The sequence below is a fragment of the Lynx rufus genome, unplaced genomic scaffold (genome assembly GCF_022079265.1).
Source record: "Lynx rufus isolate CCGP_SWC_20201006 ecotype Redwood Valley unplaced genomic scaffold, mLynRuf1.p SCAF_2, whole genome shotgun sequence".
NCBI lineage: Eukaryota > Metazoa > Chordata > Mammalia > Carnivora > Felidae > Lynx > Lynx rufus.
Genome location: NW_025814834.1, coordinates 1,489,355 through 1,503,203, shown reverse-complemented (window position 1 = coordinate 1,503,203; position 13,849 = coordinate 1,489,355). Strand labels below are relative to the sequence as shown.

General features: G+C 52.8%; 1 protein-coding gene across 2 annotated transcripts in view; it reads right to left on the bottom strand.

Annotated features, from left to right (window-relative positions):
• Positions 1 to 13,849, bottom strand: part of NDUFA10 (NADH:ubiquinone oxidoreductase subunit A10) — a 51,921-nt gene that overhangs the window by 21,724 nt on the left and 16,348 nt on the right. For both annotated transcript variants that reach the window (XM_047084051.1, XM_047084052.1), the window contains exons 7-9: positions 13,069 to 13,123; positions 11,424 to 11,509; positions 3,131 to 3,239 (exon numbers count right to left, since the gene is read on the bottom strand). In XM_047084051.1, coding sequence (XP_046940007.1) covers positions 3,131 to 3,239; positions 11,424 to 11,509; positions 13,069 to 13,123 — 250 coding nt within the window. The remainder of the gene's footprint in view (positions 1 to 3,130; positions 3,240 to 11,423; positions 11,510 to 13,068; positions 13,124 to 13,849) is intronic.

Sequence of the window (13,849 nt, the reverse complement as noted above, 5' to 3'; positions counted from 1 at the left end):
AAACGTGTACTTACAAGTCCCACTTACGTGCAAACTGCAAACTCACTGCACGTAACCTATTCAACATCTCTTCATGGGGATCGTAAGCATCTCAAACACCCCCAACGACAAATCCTTCATCCTTCACGGAAACCTGTGTCTCTGTTTTGCCAACATCCGCCAGTTCCAACTCAAGTTCTAGTTCCTGAGGCCACCGACCTAGCGAACAGCTTACTTCTCTCTCTTTTTCCAATACAAAATTTCAACAGACTGTTGGTTCTACCCATAATAATGGCCACTTTTTGAAACCCGTGCGAGAACCACCCTGGTCTGAGCTAATGCTACCTCTCCGTCTATCTTCCCATTAAGTCTCCTAAGTAGCCTCCCTGCTTCCGTCCATACCCCTACTCAATCTACTCTCAAATCCGACACCACCATATTCCCATTACAAAATATGCAATTTTCCTCCTGCACCTTCTTCCACTGGCCCAGGAGGCCTCTCTTTGGCCTTCCCCGTCTCTTTACCACTTCCCCCTCCCTGCCCCTGCTCCAGCCTCGGCACCGTGCTGGAAGCACTGAGCCTCACCTCTGCATCTGCCCGTCTCCCCTCCCGGGCCTTTCCCCCAGCACCCACCCCTGCTCCTCTCACCTCCTGCAGCTCTCTGCTCACAGGCCACCTTCTCAGTGTGGCCTCTGGGAGCAAGACCCAGGCTTTCCAAATCCAGCCCCCACCTGGCAAGGCTCTGCCCTGCCCTCTTCTGGGAACTCAGGTTTCTACACAGCACCTGCCACCATTTAACAAACTCTCAGTTTTACTTTCTAGGTCCTTCCACCCTGACGTCAGCTCCACGAGGGCAGGGGCTCTTGCCCATCCTGTGCACCGCGATGGTCCCCCGCACATACCCGAAAGCACGCGGCGGACTGGGTAACTGAACTGATGACCAAAGGCAGTGAACGTGCGGAAGGACGAGGTGAAAACGCCTGACGCCTACGGAACGTTAAGCCAGCAGAGCGCGGCACAGCCACGCAGCTCACCGGAGGCCCCTGCCCTGCTCCAGCCACAGCTGTGCGCCCAATCTATTGCTTACATTTAGAAAACCTGAATGCCCTTTGTCACAGCAAGTTTAAAGAGGAAACTGTATCGGTAATTCAAGTGGAAAGCCAGTACCACCCACCATAAACGAGAGAGCACAACAAGAAACTATAAAAAAGGGCTTATTGCTAAATTCTACCCACGTATCCGTGACTGCAAAATCTCTGAGCCTGCGGCCCACTGCTTTCTTGTTTAAAAGTGAGGTCATCAAGGGGCAGCTGGGTGGCTCAGGCGATGAAGCGTCCGACTTCGGCTCAGGTCACCATCTCCCGGTTCGTGAGATCGAGCCCCACGTCAGGCTCTGTGCCGACAGCTCGGAGCGTGGAGCTGCTTCCGAGTCTGTGTCCTCTGTCTCTCTGCCCTAACCCCACTAGCGCTTTGTTTCTCTCTCAAAAATAAAACAAAAACGTTAAAAAAAAAAAATCAAAAAAAAATTTTTTAAAGTGAGGCCATCAAAAGTAGCAGAAATGTTACAGACATGTTATCAGTAATCAACACGCTCACACAATCAGATGAATTTTTTTAAAAATTTAAAAGGGCAAAAATTTCTCACTAGATAACTTAATACCCATCTGGTTTTAAATTTCCTGTGCGTGCACCCCCTTCAAGCCCACAGCGCCAGTGGTATGGACCAGCACACGACACCCAGGAGACGGTGGACACCCTTGGGGCTCCAGTGGGGGACGAGGCTCCCTGGAAGCCAGAGGGAGCGTGTCCCAGGCAAGGGGAGCCAGGGCGGGGCCGGAGGGGCGGGGCCGGGGGGGCGGGGCCGGGGGGCGGGGCCAGGTTTTGCATGCACACCTGCAGCTCTGGCAACACGGGAGAGGACCCAGGGAGATAGAGAGGAAGCCACGGTGCCAATCCGAGCACAGCGCCGGCTGCCTGGAAGGTGGGAGTCGTGAGGACACAGAACAAAAGGAGGCCGCCTGTGCCCTGGGCTCCGCAGGACCTGGAGAGCCATCAGCTGCAGAGCGGAGCCACCAGCAAGTACAGGCTCTCCCACCTGTGCAAGAGCCACGACAGAGGCAGCAGGGAGGAGCCAGCCCGGCCCCCATGGCCCCCACGGCCCCCCAGAGCTACACGCACTTAGGTGCTACGACACTCAGAAGAGACGTGCAAACGTACTAAGCGTGGGCACTGCTGAGTGACAGCTGCGTGGGTTTACTGCGTACTTCCCCAAATCTCCACACTGAATAAACTCACTTTCAAAACAACCAAAAGTACTTAAAGAAAATGCCAAGTATCCCAAGTAAGACAGTGAGCAATGGGATATACTCGGACACCCGATCGGTGCGTCAAGCAATGCGCTAGCATTCTAGAGATGCAGAAATACCTAAGATTTCAACTGAGCTAAATGCTGGCTGCTTAGCCTGAAGAGCTAATTTGAATACAATCATTTCACACATTTGCCAATAACAAACCCAGTGACAGTGGGTGTAGACACAATCCTGCTCTTATTCTCGATCCGACGTCAGGATCCCCAGGGGAAGCTCCCCTCACCCGCCGGCGTCTAGAACACAACTGGTTTAAGTGTCCTCTAGGTTCGTGGGACTTCGCCAACGATTCTCCAAACCGTTCTGAAAACAAGTGATTCACTACAAAGGTATGGAAAGCAGATAAGATCCCAAACCCAGTTGGAGCCCCCGAGCTCGGCCTCACGCCCACCCCGCGGGCCTCCTGCACAAACACGCCTTCGTCCTCCGCGGACACGTGTCCCGTGAGGAGTGAGGCGGCACCCCAAGGAAAATCTGACACTGGAGAAACGTAGACAAGGGCTAAAGAGGAGACAACGTTTCCACATCAAGAGAAATTGCTGCCCAGGAAGGCCGCGTGCCACACGCGCTTTCCAGGGTGGCTCACTGCCCACGGCTGGGGCCATCCGAGGAGCCTCACCGGCTTTGGACGGGGTGAGGAAGGGAGGAGAATTACTTCAAGGGAAGGGAAGCTCTTCCACTAAAACCAACACGCAAAAAAACCAACAAAAGCCACTCTCTGGAGAAGTGACCTTGGTACAGTCGTGGGGGCCCAGCAGCCAGCGCTCCTGGTTCAAAATCTCACCTCTGTGAATTTCTGGAAGATGCGGTCACTCTGGTGAGCTCCGATCGTGATTTCTGGGAGATAGATGGGAATGGTTGTGTAATTCAGCACCTCCAGCTTATTCTGAACCCTACAAAATAAGACAAACACAGATCACACTAAACCGTAAAATAAAGACACAAGCCGTAAGGCTTTTCAAAACACCCACGTTACAAAATTCACACGTGCAAATAAACGCCATTCATCCCAGCATTCCTCTGGGAGCCAACTTTCACCTCAGAGACCATGTGGTCTGTGTGCACCTGCTCTTCTGAAATGACCTTCAGAACCTGAGGGAGAGTTTTCCAAAAGGCTCAAAGGCCACAGAGGATGGCCTTTTGGGAATGGAGGAGGTGTGGGAGACACATAAAAGGAGCCACGGTGTGCTTTAGACACAGAAATGGCCCAAAGAAAAAAACTAAACCCAACGCCATCTGTAACAGGGCCGTGCAGTGTGCCCTTGTTAAAAGCGTGCACAATTCGTGAATCCCGAAGGAAAGGCGGCAAGGAAGTCCAGTTCCCCCAAATTCACCACGCAGGGTCCTCCTTCTCTGCCTGAGAGACTCCAGGAGAGCAAGGCCATGGGCAGGTCCGGAGCACGTGGTGGGGAGCCACACGCAGGATGGCCAGGTGCACCCTTGCCTATAAAGGTCTAACGCTCCTTGTTTCACTATTTTATTTTGCGAAAACATTTACATTGTGTTTTAACTGCTTATTTCAAATTAAACTCAGTCTGAATATGACCACTGTCCTTGAAGGCGAAAAGCATTTTGAGGGCTTTTAGGAAGAAACACTTAAATAAAGTCTCCTTTCTGAAGGGCTCAAAACAAGGAAATAATTATTTTAAATGACCACTTTCCCATTAATGAGTTATAATGGCAGAAGACGTTTCTGTTTGTAATGGCCCAAATGGAAGCTCTTCAAATGCATCCGGCTTTCAGCTACTTTGTGATAAAGAGTCCAGGCCCATGTAAACCCAAGGCCTGGGCACCCTGGCACCCGGGGCACACCGCCACCGCCAGAACAACCCAATTCGAACCCCAAGCCCAGCGCCCCCAGGCCCTCCCCTGTGGAGGACCACACACCCCGAGAACCTGCGGCTGGCTGGACATGGACGGTGGGAAAACGCAGCGCCTGAGTGTCACCAGTACAAACTGTGTCACTCAGACACGGACTAATGACTCAACGGCAAACATTACCCGAGGAGTCTTCCTAAGTGTATTTACGTGGACATCCACTGATCGTGTAAGTGGCCACAACAGACACGCTCAGAGGAGAGCTATTTCTTACCTCTCCCAGAGAGCTGCTCACAGAACGTGTGGCCTTGTGAGCACGTGCAGATAACGCCCAAGTACACATCTCTTTATTTTTCACACAAGTGGAATTATTCTTACTTTTTATTTTACAAGAATAATTTTTAAAGTGACCTCACAATAAACAATTTACACTAACAATGAAATTAGTATTTTTAAATGCTACCAGATATCAAGGTGGAGTTTGATTGGGTTTTCTCAGTAAGTTCCAAAAACCTGAAACATTCTGGAAACCCTGAAAGACCTTCCTGGCCCGGGAGCTGGTCCGCAGCACACAGAGCGACAGTGCCATCTAGGCTCCGTCGGGCCGAAGGAGAGCTTACACGAAAGCCCCCAAAACGGTGTCTCTTTGAGCAAACACGCTTCCAACTGGTTTGGAACATTAAAAAAAATACCCACTGCCGCTGTTCTCACTGAAACGTGGCTAAGCGCCTGTCCACTTGTCGCCGTGAGCTTAAACGGGGCCCGTTACGAAGAGCCCACGGTGTCACGTCTCCACCAAACGCCAGGAGTCGTAACCTCCAATCAACCACAGATTCACTCCAGATGGGAGAGAAGTGAGGCACGGGAAACCTTTTATGACCCAGGGAGCAAAAAGCGGAGACAGAAAACATTCTGTTCACAAAGCACTTAGTCTAATTGAAGAGAATTCAAAAACTGGCTGAGGATAATATAACCTCTTAACATCACGAGCCAAAGTGCCCGAAGAAGCAAGAGCGTACCCGAGCCTGGTTTACAACACAAGATGCTATGCCACGTACTCTACAAGAGTGAGGCAGGAAAAGAGAGAAAAAATGAACCGTAGATAATGTTTTATGACTCGAACTGTTTCCCAATCAACAGAATGTCTACCCTTGCTCCTAAAACATGTCCAAAGGGTACTGGTTAGTCCCTCCCAAACTGCAAAGTTCTGTCCGAACGCTACACTTCTGATACCAAACTCATACCCCACAGTCTCTGTAACTGAAACTTCCTACCACGAGGACCTTCTCCTAGAGTCACAGGAAACAGAAGTCTCCATGAGGAAGCAAACTGGGGGGGCGGGAAGGCCCCGGCTCTGGGGAAGCAGGGCCCTGCACACGTGGAGACATGCCTGGTGACCAGGGTCTCGAGCAATGAAAGCAGCAGAGGCAGGCGCCGGCAAGTTACGGACCACGCATATGAACACAGAATGCCATCAAGGTTGAAAAAGACCGTGGCGGTCCCTCGGCATAAGCACACACACATGTAATTGTACACCAGCATCCGTAACTGGCGTGGAACAAAAATGCTCTAAACCAGTAATTTGGTCAGGTTCTAGACAAAATGGGTGTAACTGGTTAAGTGGCATGTTTATGGTATTTAACTTAGAAAATTGGTCGTAATTTTCACTGGAGTCCCCCAAATTAAGAAATGATGCTCAAATGAAAATAAACAGTTACAGTGGTACACTGTGATGAGATATCCGGGCGTCAGGGGCAGGGGGACAATAGACTGGGGGAGAGCACAGGCCATTTTTAGTAAAATAAGTGAAAACAGTTAACTGAATGCTATCATCTGTAAACTTGAAGGGAATTACTGAATCCTTCTCTGCTCCAATAACAACATAACTAAATAACTACTAAAATTATGGTCTTAAGACATCAATTTTGGACACAGTCTAGAATCAAACTAACACACATTCCAGATAACGTTTAGAAAGTGGCACTGTGGGGGCGCCTGGGCGGCTCAGTCAGTTAAGCATCCGACTCTTGATTTTGGCTCAGGTCATGATCTCACGATTCAGGGGGTTGATTAACTCCTGCGTCGGGCTCTGTGCTGACAGCGCGGAGCCTGCTTAGGATTCTCTTCCTGCCTCTCCCCTGCTCATTCTCTCAAAATAAGTAAGTGAAGTTAAAAAGAAAATGACACTGTTATCAGTGGAACAAGTCAAAAGGCCCTAGCACATCACCAGCCACAGGGGGTGGGGACACCGGGACAGCCACCTGCCCTCACGTGCTATTTCACGTCTGTGTCCAGCAGTAGCCAACACTGAAAAGAATCACATAGAAATCCACAAGCTAGCACGTGGCTGTTAAAGTTTGAAGTTAAGAGAAGGTACTCAGGGGTGGGGGGAAAAGGTGGCTACAGCCAGGCTCAGAAGAAGGCTAGGACTCGTAGATAATTACCGGGCCGGTGGGGGAGACAGCAGATTCAGGAAGAGGCAGAAGGACGTCAATAGGACCCTGAACGGATTCGCAGAAACTAAATGTGGATTCATGACAAGACACAGATAAGCCACTGAAGGATTCTGAGGAAAGGGAATGCAGGGTCACGGTGACATTTTCATGAAAACTAACCTGCTAGGCATGTGCACACGGGACAAGCAGTGAGAAGAAATAACTAAGCACAGCATGAAGATCAAGAACGAAGGGGCAAACCACCAAGGCAGCAGGAGTCACAAGAGAAGAGGGCAGGGAGAGAAACCACTGGAGACAGCGCAGACCCTAGCACGTCCCTTAGGGTACGGCGGGGGCGAGGCAGCCGGCCAGGAGAAGGAGGGTCCAAGCGGGATGCCGGCTGCAGAGGTGACGGCCCCACCGGGATCCAAGCCTGAGCCACCGGGCGGGGTCGCATCAGCCCATCCACGCCCGTCGCCTCCGGGGGAGGGCCAGACCCCTGTACAGCGAGGAGGGCCCCCACCAGGCAGGAGTGCGCTGGAATCGGAAAGCGCTTCCGGAACACCGTCCGGACACAGTGCTGACACCGTAACTGCGATTCAGGCTCACGCCTCGAGGCCTCAGACCTACACAGAGACACCAGGCAGCAGCTGAGAGAAAGGACACTGCGTTTCCAGCAAGGCCCCGAATGCCGTAGGAGGCAAGTGACCTTGTTGGGGTAAATGTACAAAAACACCTGAATATACAACCATCTCGACACAGAAACTCAACAGGAGTTTTCAAAACCTGAGACTGCAGTTTTTAGCTCCAAGTAAAAAGCTTGAAAGTCCCCACTCTCATCCGCACAACAAATACCCCTGACAACCAACCACCTGCTCTGGAAGAAGAGCAACGGTGCGCCAGGAGGTGCTGGCGCGTGGCAACGATGCCATCTGGGTGGTGGGGAGCAGAGGGGAGCACCCCGCCCCTGCACTCCTGTGGCCGCAGACCTGGTCACCCCTCACTGGCCCACAGACCCACAGGCAGAGAAGCCACGGGGATGTGGATGAACCGCCCGTTCTCCCTGACATCTCCAGAACATTCCATCCACACTGTGCTCACACTCGACCGGAGCACGAATCCAGACAGGAACGTTCCTGAGCATACAAAAGGCCTTCGCGGAATTCAGTGTGTTCTCAGACCACAAGTGCAGGCACCGAGTGCACGCGGGACATCTGGAGTCGAGCGTCCAGGCCTCTGCCCCAGGAGACCAGGGAAAAGACGACCGAAGCCTTGAAGGAAGCAGAGTAAAAAAAGAATAATAAAGGCTAGAGCAGAAATCAGACTGAAAGCAGACGACAGAGAAATTCAAGAAAACAAAAAGCTGGTTCTTTAAAAAGATCAATAAACCTGAAGAGAAAATTCACCAATGACAAACAGGCACCCGAAATACAAACTGTTTGAAGTTCAGGGTTCATAAAATGCAAAATAAAGCAACCACTCGTCTCTGGTGTCAAAATCACAAGTGTCCGCTGTCTGCTCGAACTACGCGGTCCGTCCGGGACCCTGGGGGATGGTCGAGCGTGCAGCCTGGCTCGCCTTTTCTGGAGAACGGTTCTGCGAGGGAGAGCTGCAAGCTGTGTTCACACGACCTCCCCCGGTCCCTCCGCCTTCACACCCGGTGTGGAACAGACGCACGTGCAACGTGCTTGCTGATTACGAACAGGAAGGGATCAAAGCAACCCGAAAATCAGAATTAAAGAAACGGTAAGTGGATTAGGGCAGCATCTCAGGAACTGACCAAGTTTACTTGTAAACCCAGACAGTAAGTACTTCAGCCTCTGAGGGCTTCAAAGAGTTTCTGTAGCATAAACCAGTTTTCTCTCACGATCCTTTAAAAATGTAAGAATGATTCTTGGCAGCTGAGGGCTGGATTTGGTCCACAGGCCACAGTTTGCCAACCGCTGACTTGTATCTCCATCAAAGGGCTCAAACAGCATCCCCAAGCAGCCATCAAGAAATCAAATTTTTAAGTTTTCACTAAGAGAGGGACGTGCTTATGATGTTAAAATCTAGAATACAAAGACACATACGAGGTGACCTGTATTTAGAAACATGAGCTCACACATTTACAGCCTGCCGTCCACGGTCAGGAATCACAGGTGATCCTGGACTTGGGCCTCCTCCCTCTCTATGGTGAGTGGTGTGGCTCCCACCCCTGACCCGCTGGGGCCGACGGTCACTTCCGTGTTCTTCACCCGCCTCATCACCCGAGTCAGAGTTCTCACCACGACCCTCATTCACTTCTGTACGCTCCCGGCTCTCCTGCCCTCTCTCCCACTCACCCCCAGACCCCGACCCTGTTAGAATCCAGGGTCCTACAGCCCAGGGATGGCTGCAGCAGCCGGGAAAGCCCTCTCTCCGCTGGGTGTCAGGGCCGCTGCCCCACCAGCCACACACAGCACGTTTCTCTCAGGTCCTCCCAACGGTCTTCCCCACACCGAGGCTGAGACATTTCCTCCCTCCTCAAACCTCCATTGTGTCCCCCGCGCCCCGCACCCTCACTGGCACTCACGGCCGCCGGCCCACTTCCCATCTCACCATGAAGACGGGGCGGCCGACAGAGAGCTTCCACAGGCCCAGGGCACATCCCCGCTCGCCCTGAGCCACGTGAGCAGCACGGACCGCCACGGAGCGCTAGGCCTCGCCTTCAGTGGCCACTCCCAGCCTTCCCCCGGAAAGCCTCCTTCCCTGTCCCTGTCGACCCCACCCCTACAACCACGGGATCTTTCCCATGAGCCGCTACTTCTTCCATCTGAAGCACAAAACAAAAAACAAAACAAAAACCATTAAAAGTTACCTTACTCGTAATACCTAAGTCAGTAGCTTCAAACGAGAAGTAATCCCACCTCAAGCACAGGATGTGAACAGCTGATGGCACCCTTCCACGTGTGCCGACGCTGGGCTGCATCCAGCTATCAGACAAAAGAAACCGCAACCCAGCAAACTACCCGGCACACACGGGAAGGTCTGGCGCTCGGGGCCCAGCTCCGCGGGAGCAAGTCCGATGGGCAGACTGGTCACCGGGGCAGGACGGGTGCTACGCGTGGGCTCAACACTGAGACCGGCGCTCCTCAAAACTGATGTGGCCCTGCCGCTGTGTGTGCCCAGCGTGCCACACCAAGGCCAGTGCTGAGCCCCCAGCATAGCTCGTCCTGGGGGACAAAACAGGGAGGTCGGTAGCATGGGGTCCCCCCATCATGGAGGGCAGCCAGTGGCCCTCACAAGAAACGTCCACTTGCTGGGTTCAGATTTGCCTTCCCGCCCGAGACGTTTCTGTGAGAAGCCCAGTTCATGTGCGCACGGAATCCCTTCTGCTGTCATAAACAGAGCACGCCTGGGAGCTCTGTTTCCAAACAGCGCCCCGAGGCCGGGGCACTGAACCCTACGCACCAAGGTACGATGGGATTTACATGGGCCTTTTGACTGGAGGTCAGGCCTTGAGTAGTTGCTAAGGCAGAAGGTGCCAGTGCCCCAAAAAACACTGGGCACTGATGTCCAATGGGCTTTGTGGGCAGAGATCCTGCCCACGTGTTACTGCCTTTCCCTGAACAAAGTAGCACCTTTGGCACGTCCCTCATGGCAGGGAGGGAGCATCGAAAGCCGGGGCGTGGACGGCTCCAGACTGGCCATGGTTCTTCCTCACTGCCCAGCCGTGCACCTGCTAACTCCCTGTGACCCCAGCCGTGAGTACAACTCCATACAGAGACTCCTGAGTCCCTCCAGTGAGTTTCCAAGTGTGCAGTTGGGCTTAGGGACCCTTAAAACACATGGTGTACTGGGTTGAACAGTGTCCCCCCCCAAATTCATGTCCACTTGGAACCTGTGAGCGTGATCTTATTTGGAAAGAGCCTTTGCAGGGATTAAGTTAACATGTGATCCCAGGGCACTGGCACGGATCCTCCTCCCGTGACTGGTGAACTGACAGGAAGAGAGAAACGTAGGCAAGACACAGACGCACAGGGAGGAACGTCACGTGAAGACAGAGGCAGGGTGGGAGTGACGCAGACACCTGCCCAGGAAAGCCCAGGATGGCCGGAGGCCACCAGAAGCTGAAGGGCGGGAAGGAGTCTTCCCAGAACCCGCAGAGGAGGGCGCCCCGGCAGCAACGTGGACTCTGGACTTCCGGGCTCCAGAACCGGGAGAAGCAGCCTCCGTTGTGTGCAGCGCCCCCAGTGGGTGGTGTCTCGCTACAGCAGCCCCGGGGCACTCACAGGGTCACCCGCACCAAGTGGCCCTGACCGAGGAACTCATGCCGTGGCACAGAAATGTGACAACGGCTCCACGCACGTGACATCTGCGGTCTCGACACAGCTGGCCTGACCTGAAGGGAGTGGTCCCCTGAGGACGCCAGGGCACCCGCAGGAGGAGGCCCTCTGCTTGTGTGTCCGCGAGGGTCGGGCTGTCTGGCAAGCTGAGCGGTAGCGGGACGCACGGCCGCGTCCCCACCATCCTCTGCCTGGAGCTGGAGGACAAAGTGCCCACCGGAGATGAAAGCAAGACTGCTATTTGATCCTAAATCCTCTACACCTGGCTCAGGGCTCGGCACACGGAAGCATCTGCCGAGTTGATATTGGCAATCGATTAATCAACTGTCCGACTCGGGGACGGAAGAGCCTGTTTGAAGGAAAAAGGAAATGCACCTCGTTCCTGGTGGCACAGTTAACATCTAACTTGAAACAGAACTCCTTCACGTTCTGTCAGTTTCTACCGCGGGCCGTGGACTATTCTCAAAGACCCAGCCCCGCGCCCCGTCTGGGTGGTCCCCGACAGCGTGGGACTCACAGCATCCGCAGGTGGTGAAGAGTCCGGTCATCCTGCTCCAGCCACGGCCCCTTGTCGTACTTGAGGTACTCGATGTCCTCCACCACCTACGACACAAACGATTCCAAGCCTGACGCAGAGGCCCATTTTGGAAATTTAAACGAGGTCACGTTTTAATACACTGCAAGCCACAAACACCTAGCAGGAAAAATCCCCATGGAAGTCAAAAAGAAAGGAAGTTGGACAGACAGCCTTCGGCGAAGAAATGGGACTGAGCGCTGACCCTCAGTGTGCGCGCCCGGCCCGCTGACACGTGGGTGGCGCAGAAATGACACGTCGGGCCAGGAGACGAGGCGCGGGACAAAAAAAGCCTCAAGACGGGGGAAGCAGTGATCATGACAGACTCCCCCGCCCCAGGGACTTCGTTCTAGAAGACGAGACCTGGCCACTGGAAGCAACAAAAGAACAAGAAAATTAATCCATTTCCTGAAGAGATCCAACAATCTGTGTTCCCAGCCTCCAAACCCTCAGTCTGTACTCTGATCTCCCAGAGGGGCGACCTTTTCAGATGCACTTTTCCCCAAAACACGCCACACCCGGGGTCCTCTCTTGAGTCTCAGGAATTTGGGTACTTCCAATTATAAACTGAAAGCATGGCACGGTCTTAGGAGCAAATGCAACCTTCTGCTCGGACACGTGGCATCTGATGGGTCCGTCCAGGCGTAAAACCGCCTACGACAAACACACCCGCCTCCCAGGGACAAAAGTCAACAGAACTCAGGCAGTCCAAGCGGAGTGGGCCACGTGCAGTCCTTGGAGCTGGCCTGGAGCTGCACTCGGATGCGGCCCCGGGCCCTAAGGGAGCGTCCCCCTCTCCGTGGACAAGACCTCACTCCATAACCCTCTCCTCCTCTCGTGCCCAGAGCCGACTGGGCCCGTTGTCTCTGCAGCGGTCAACTCCACGGTACTGTCACCACCTGTACCTCAGCCCCCGACCATAAAACCTGTTCTTCCAGAATTTTTGTACCTTTTGTTTTGCCTTTTAGTATTTTATGATTAACTTCTAAAACATGGGACCTTCTTTTTGCCTAATGGATGAGCAACTGCTTCAACACCATTTAAGAAATAATAATTTTCTTCTACTTCATGTTTTGTTTTCCCTTAAGGCACTGCCTTTGCCAGTCTCACATGCACGCACACGCACACACACATGCACACGCACATGCAACTGCTTCTCTACTCTCTGCTCTGCTCCATTTAGCCATTTATCAATTCTTGTGTTAATGCCACATGGCTTTCTCACCATCATTTTGTAACATGTTTTTGTTATTTGGGAAGGCAAATGTTCCTGCATTATTTTTTTCCACTGTTTTTGGTTATTACTCATTAAGTTCTCATTGCACTGAGATTGACTCGAATTTTACAAAATGCACTTACTAATGTATTTTCTACAATTTTAAGATCCTAGAAACTAAGTTATTCAAATAAAAATCAAAATCTCATGACCAGGGGAGTGAGATACGCTGGCTCAGTACCTCTTTTAAAAACCTTATGAAATATAGACATTTCTAAGACTGGTGGGAGCGGAACTGATTATCTGATTTATAAGAACCCTACACATGAAACAAATTTAAGAATAATCACAAACCTTCGGCCGATTGCTTACCTTTTCCGCATCTTGAGCTTCCCTTGCACTATACTGTAAAACCTCACACTTCTCACTGCAAGAAAAAACAAGATGGAATTCAACGTAAATTTTCCAAGCTTACATTAATGCACAAATGAATATGTAACGTTAAAAACTATCACCACAAACACTGAAACCTCCCATTCTTTGAACAGGGTAGGGTGATACGCTGGGCACGTGCTGGCTCACGTGGTCTCAACGGCTAAGGAGGACCCACTAGCAGCAGAAACGTGCTCTAGGCTGGACAGCGGGTGCGTCTCCTGACTTCCCTTCTGACGATCTTACCCCCACCCCACAGGCGCCAGGACCAGTGGCGAAGGGGGACGGGGTCCATGGGTCACCTCCACGGGTTTCGCTACAGGACAGGACGAAGGCGCCCGGGGCCTCACTGAGGCGTGGGCACAGAGAGTGGCCATGTGGTGGAAGAGGAAGGACAGGTTACTTGAGCTGCTAGAATCTAGGAGACAAACCGGCCCTCCGGATAACCTTTATCAGCCCAGGCCCGCAGCAGGGCAGAGCAGCTCACTCCCCCGGTCCCTGGCCTGAGTCTGGACACTGGAAAGTCACAACTGGATCCCAGATGGGGACAGCGCCATTTCCAGCACTTCTGCCTATCCCCCCGCCACGTTGACTGCCACCTGGACGGCCAGCTGCCCAGCCAGGAGACGACTGGACCGCCACAAGCCACAGATGGGAAGTCTGCCCCCACCGCCACCTCCAGACCAGCCAGTGGGAGACCTGACGCCCCAACCCCGGCCAG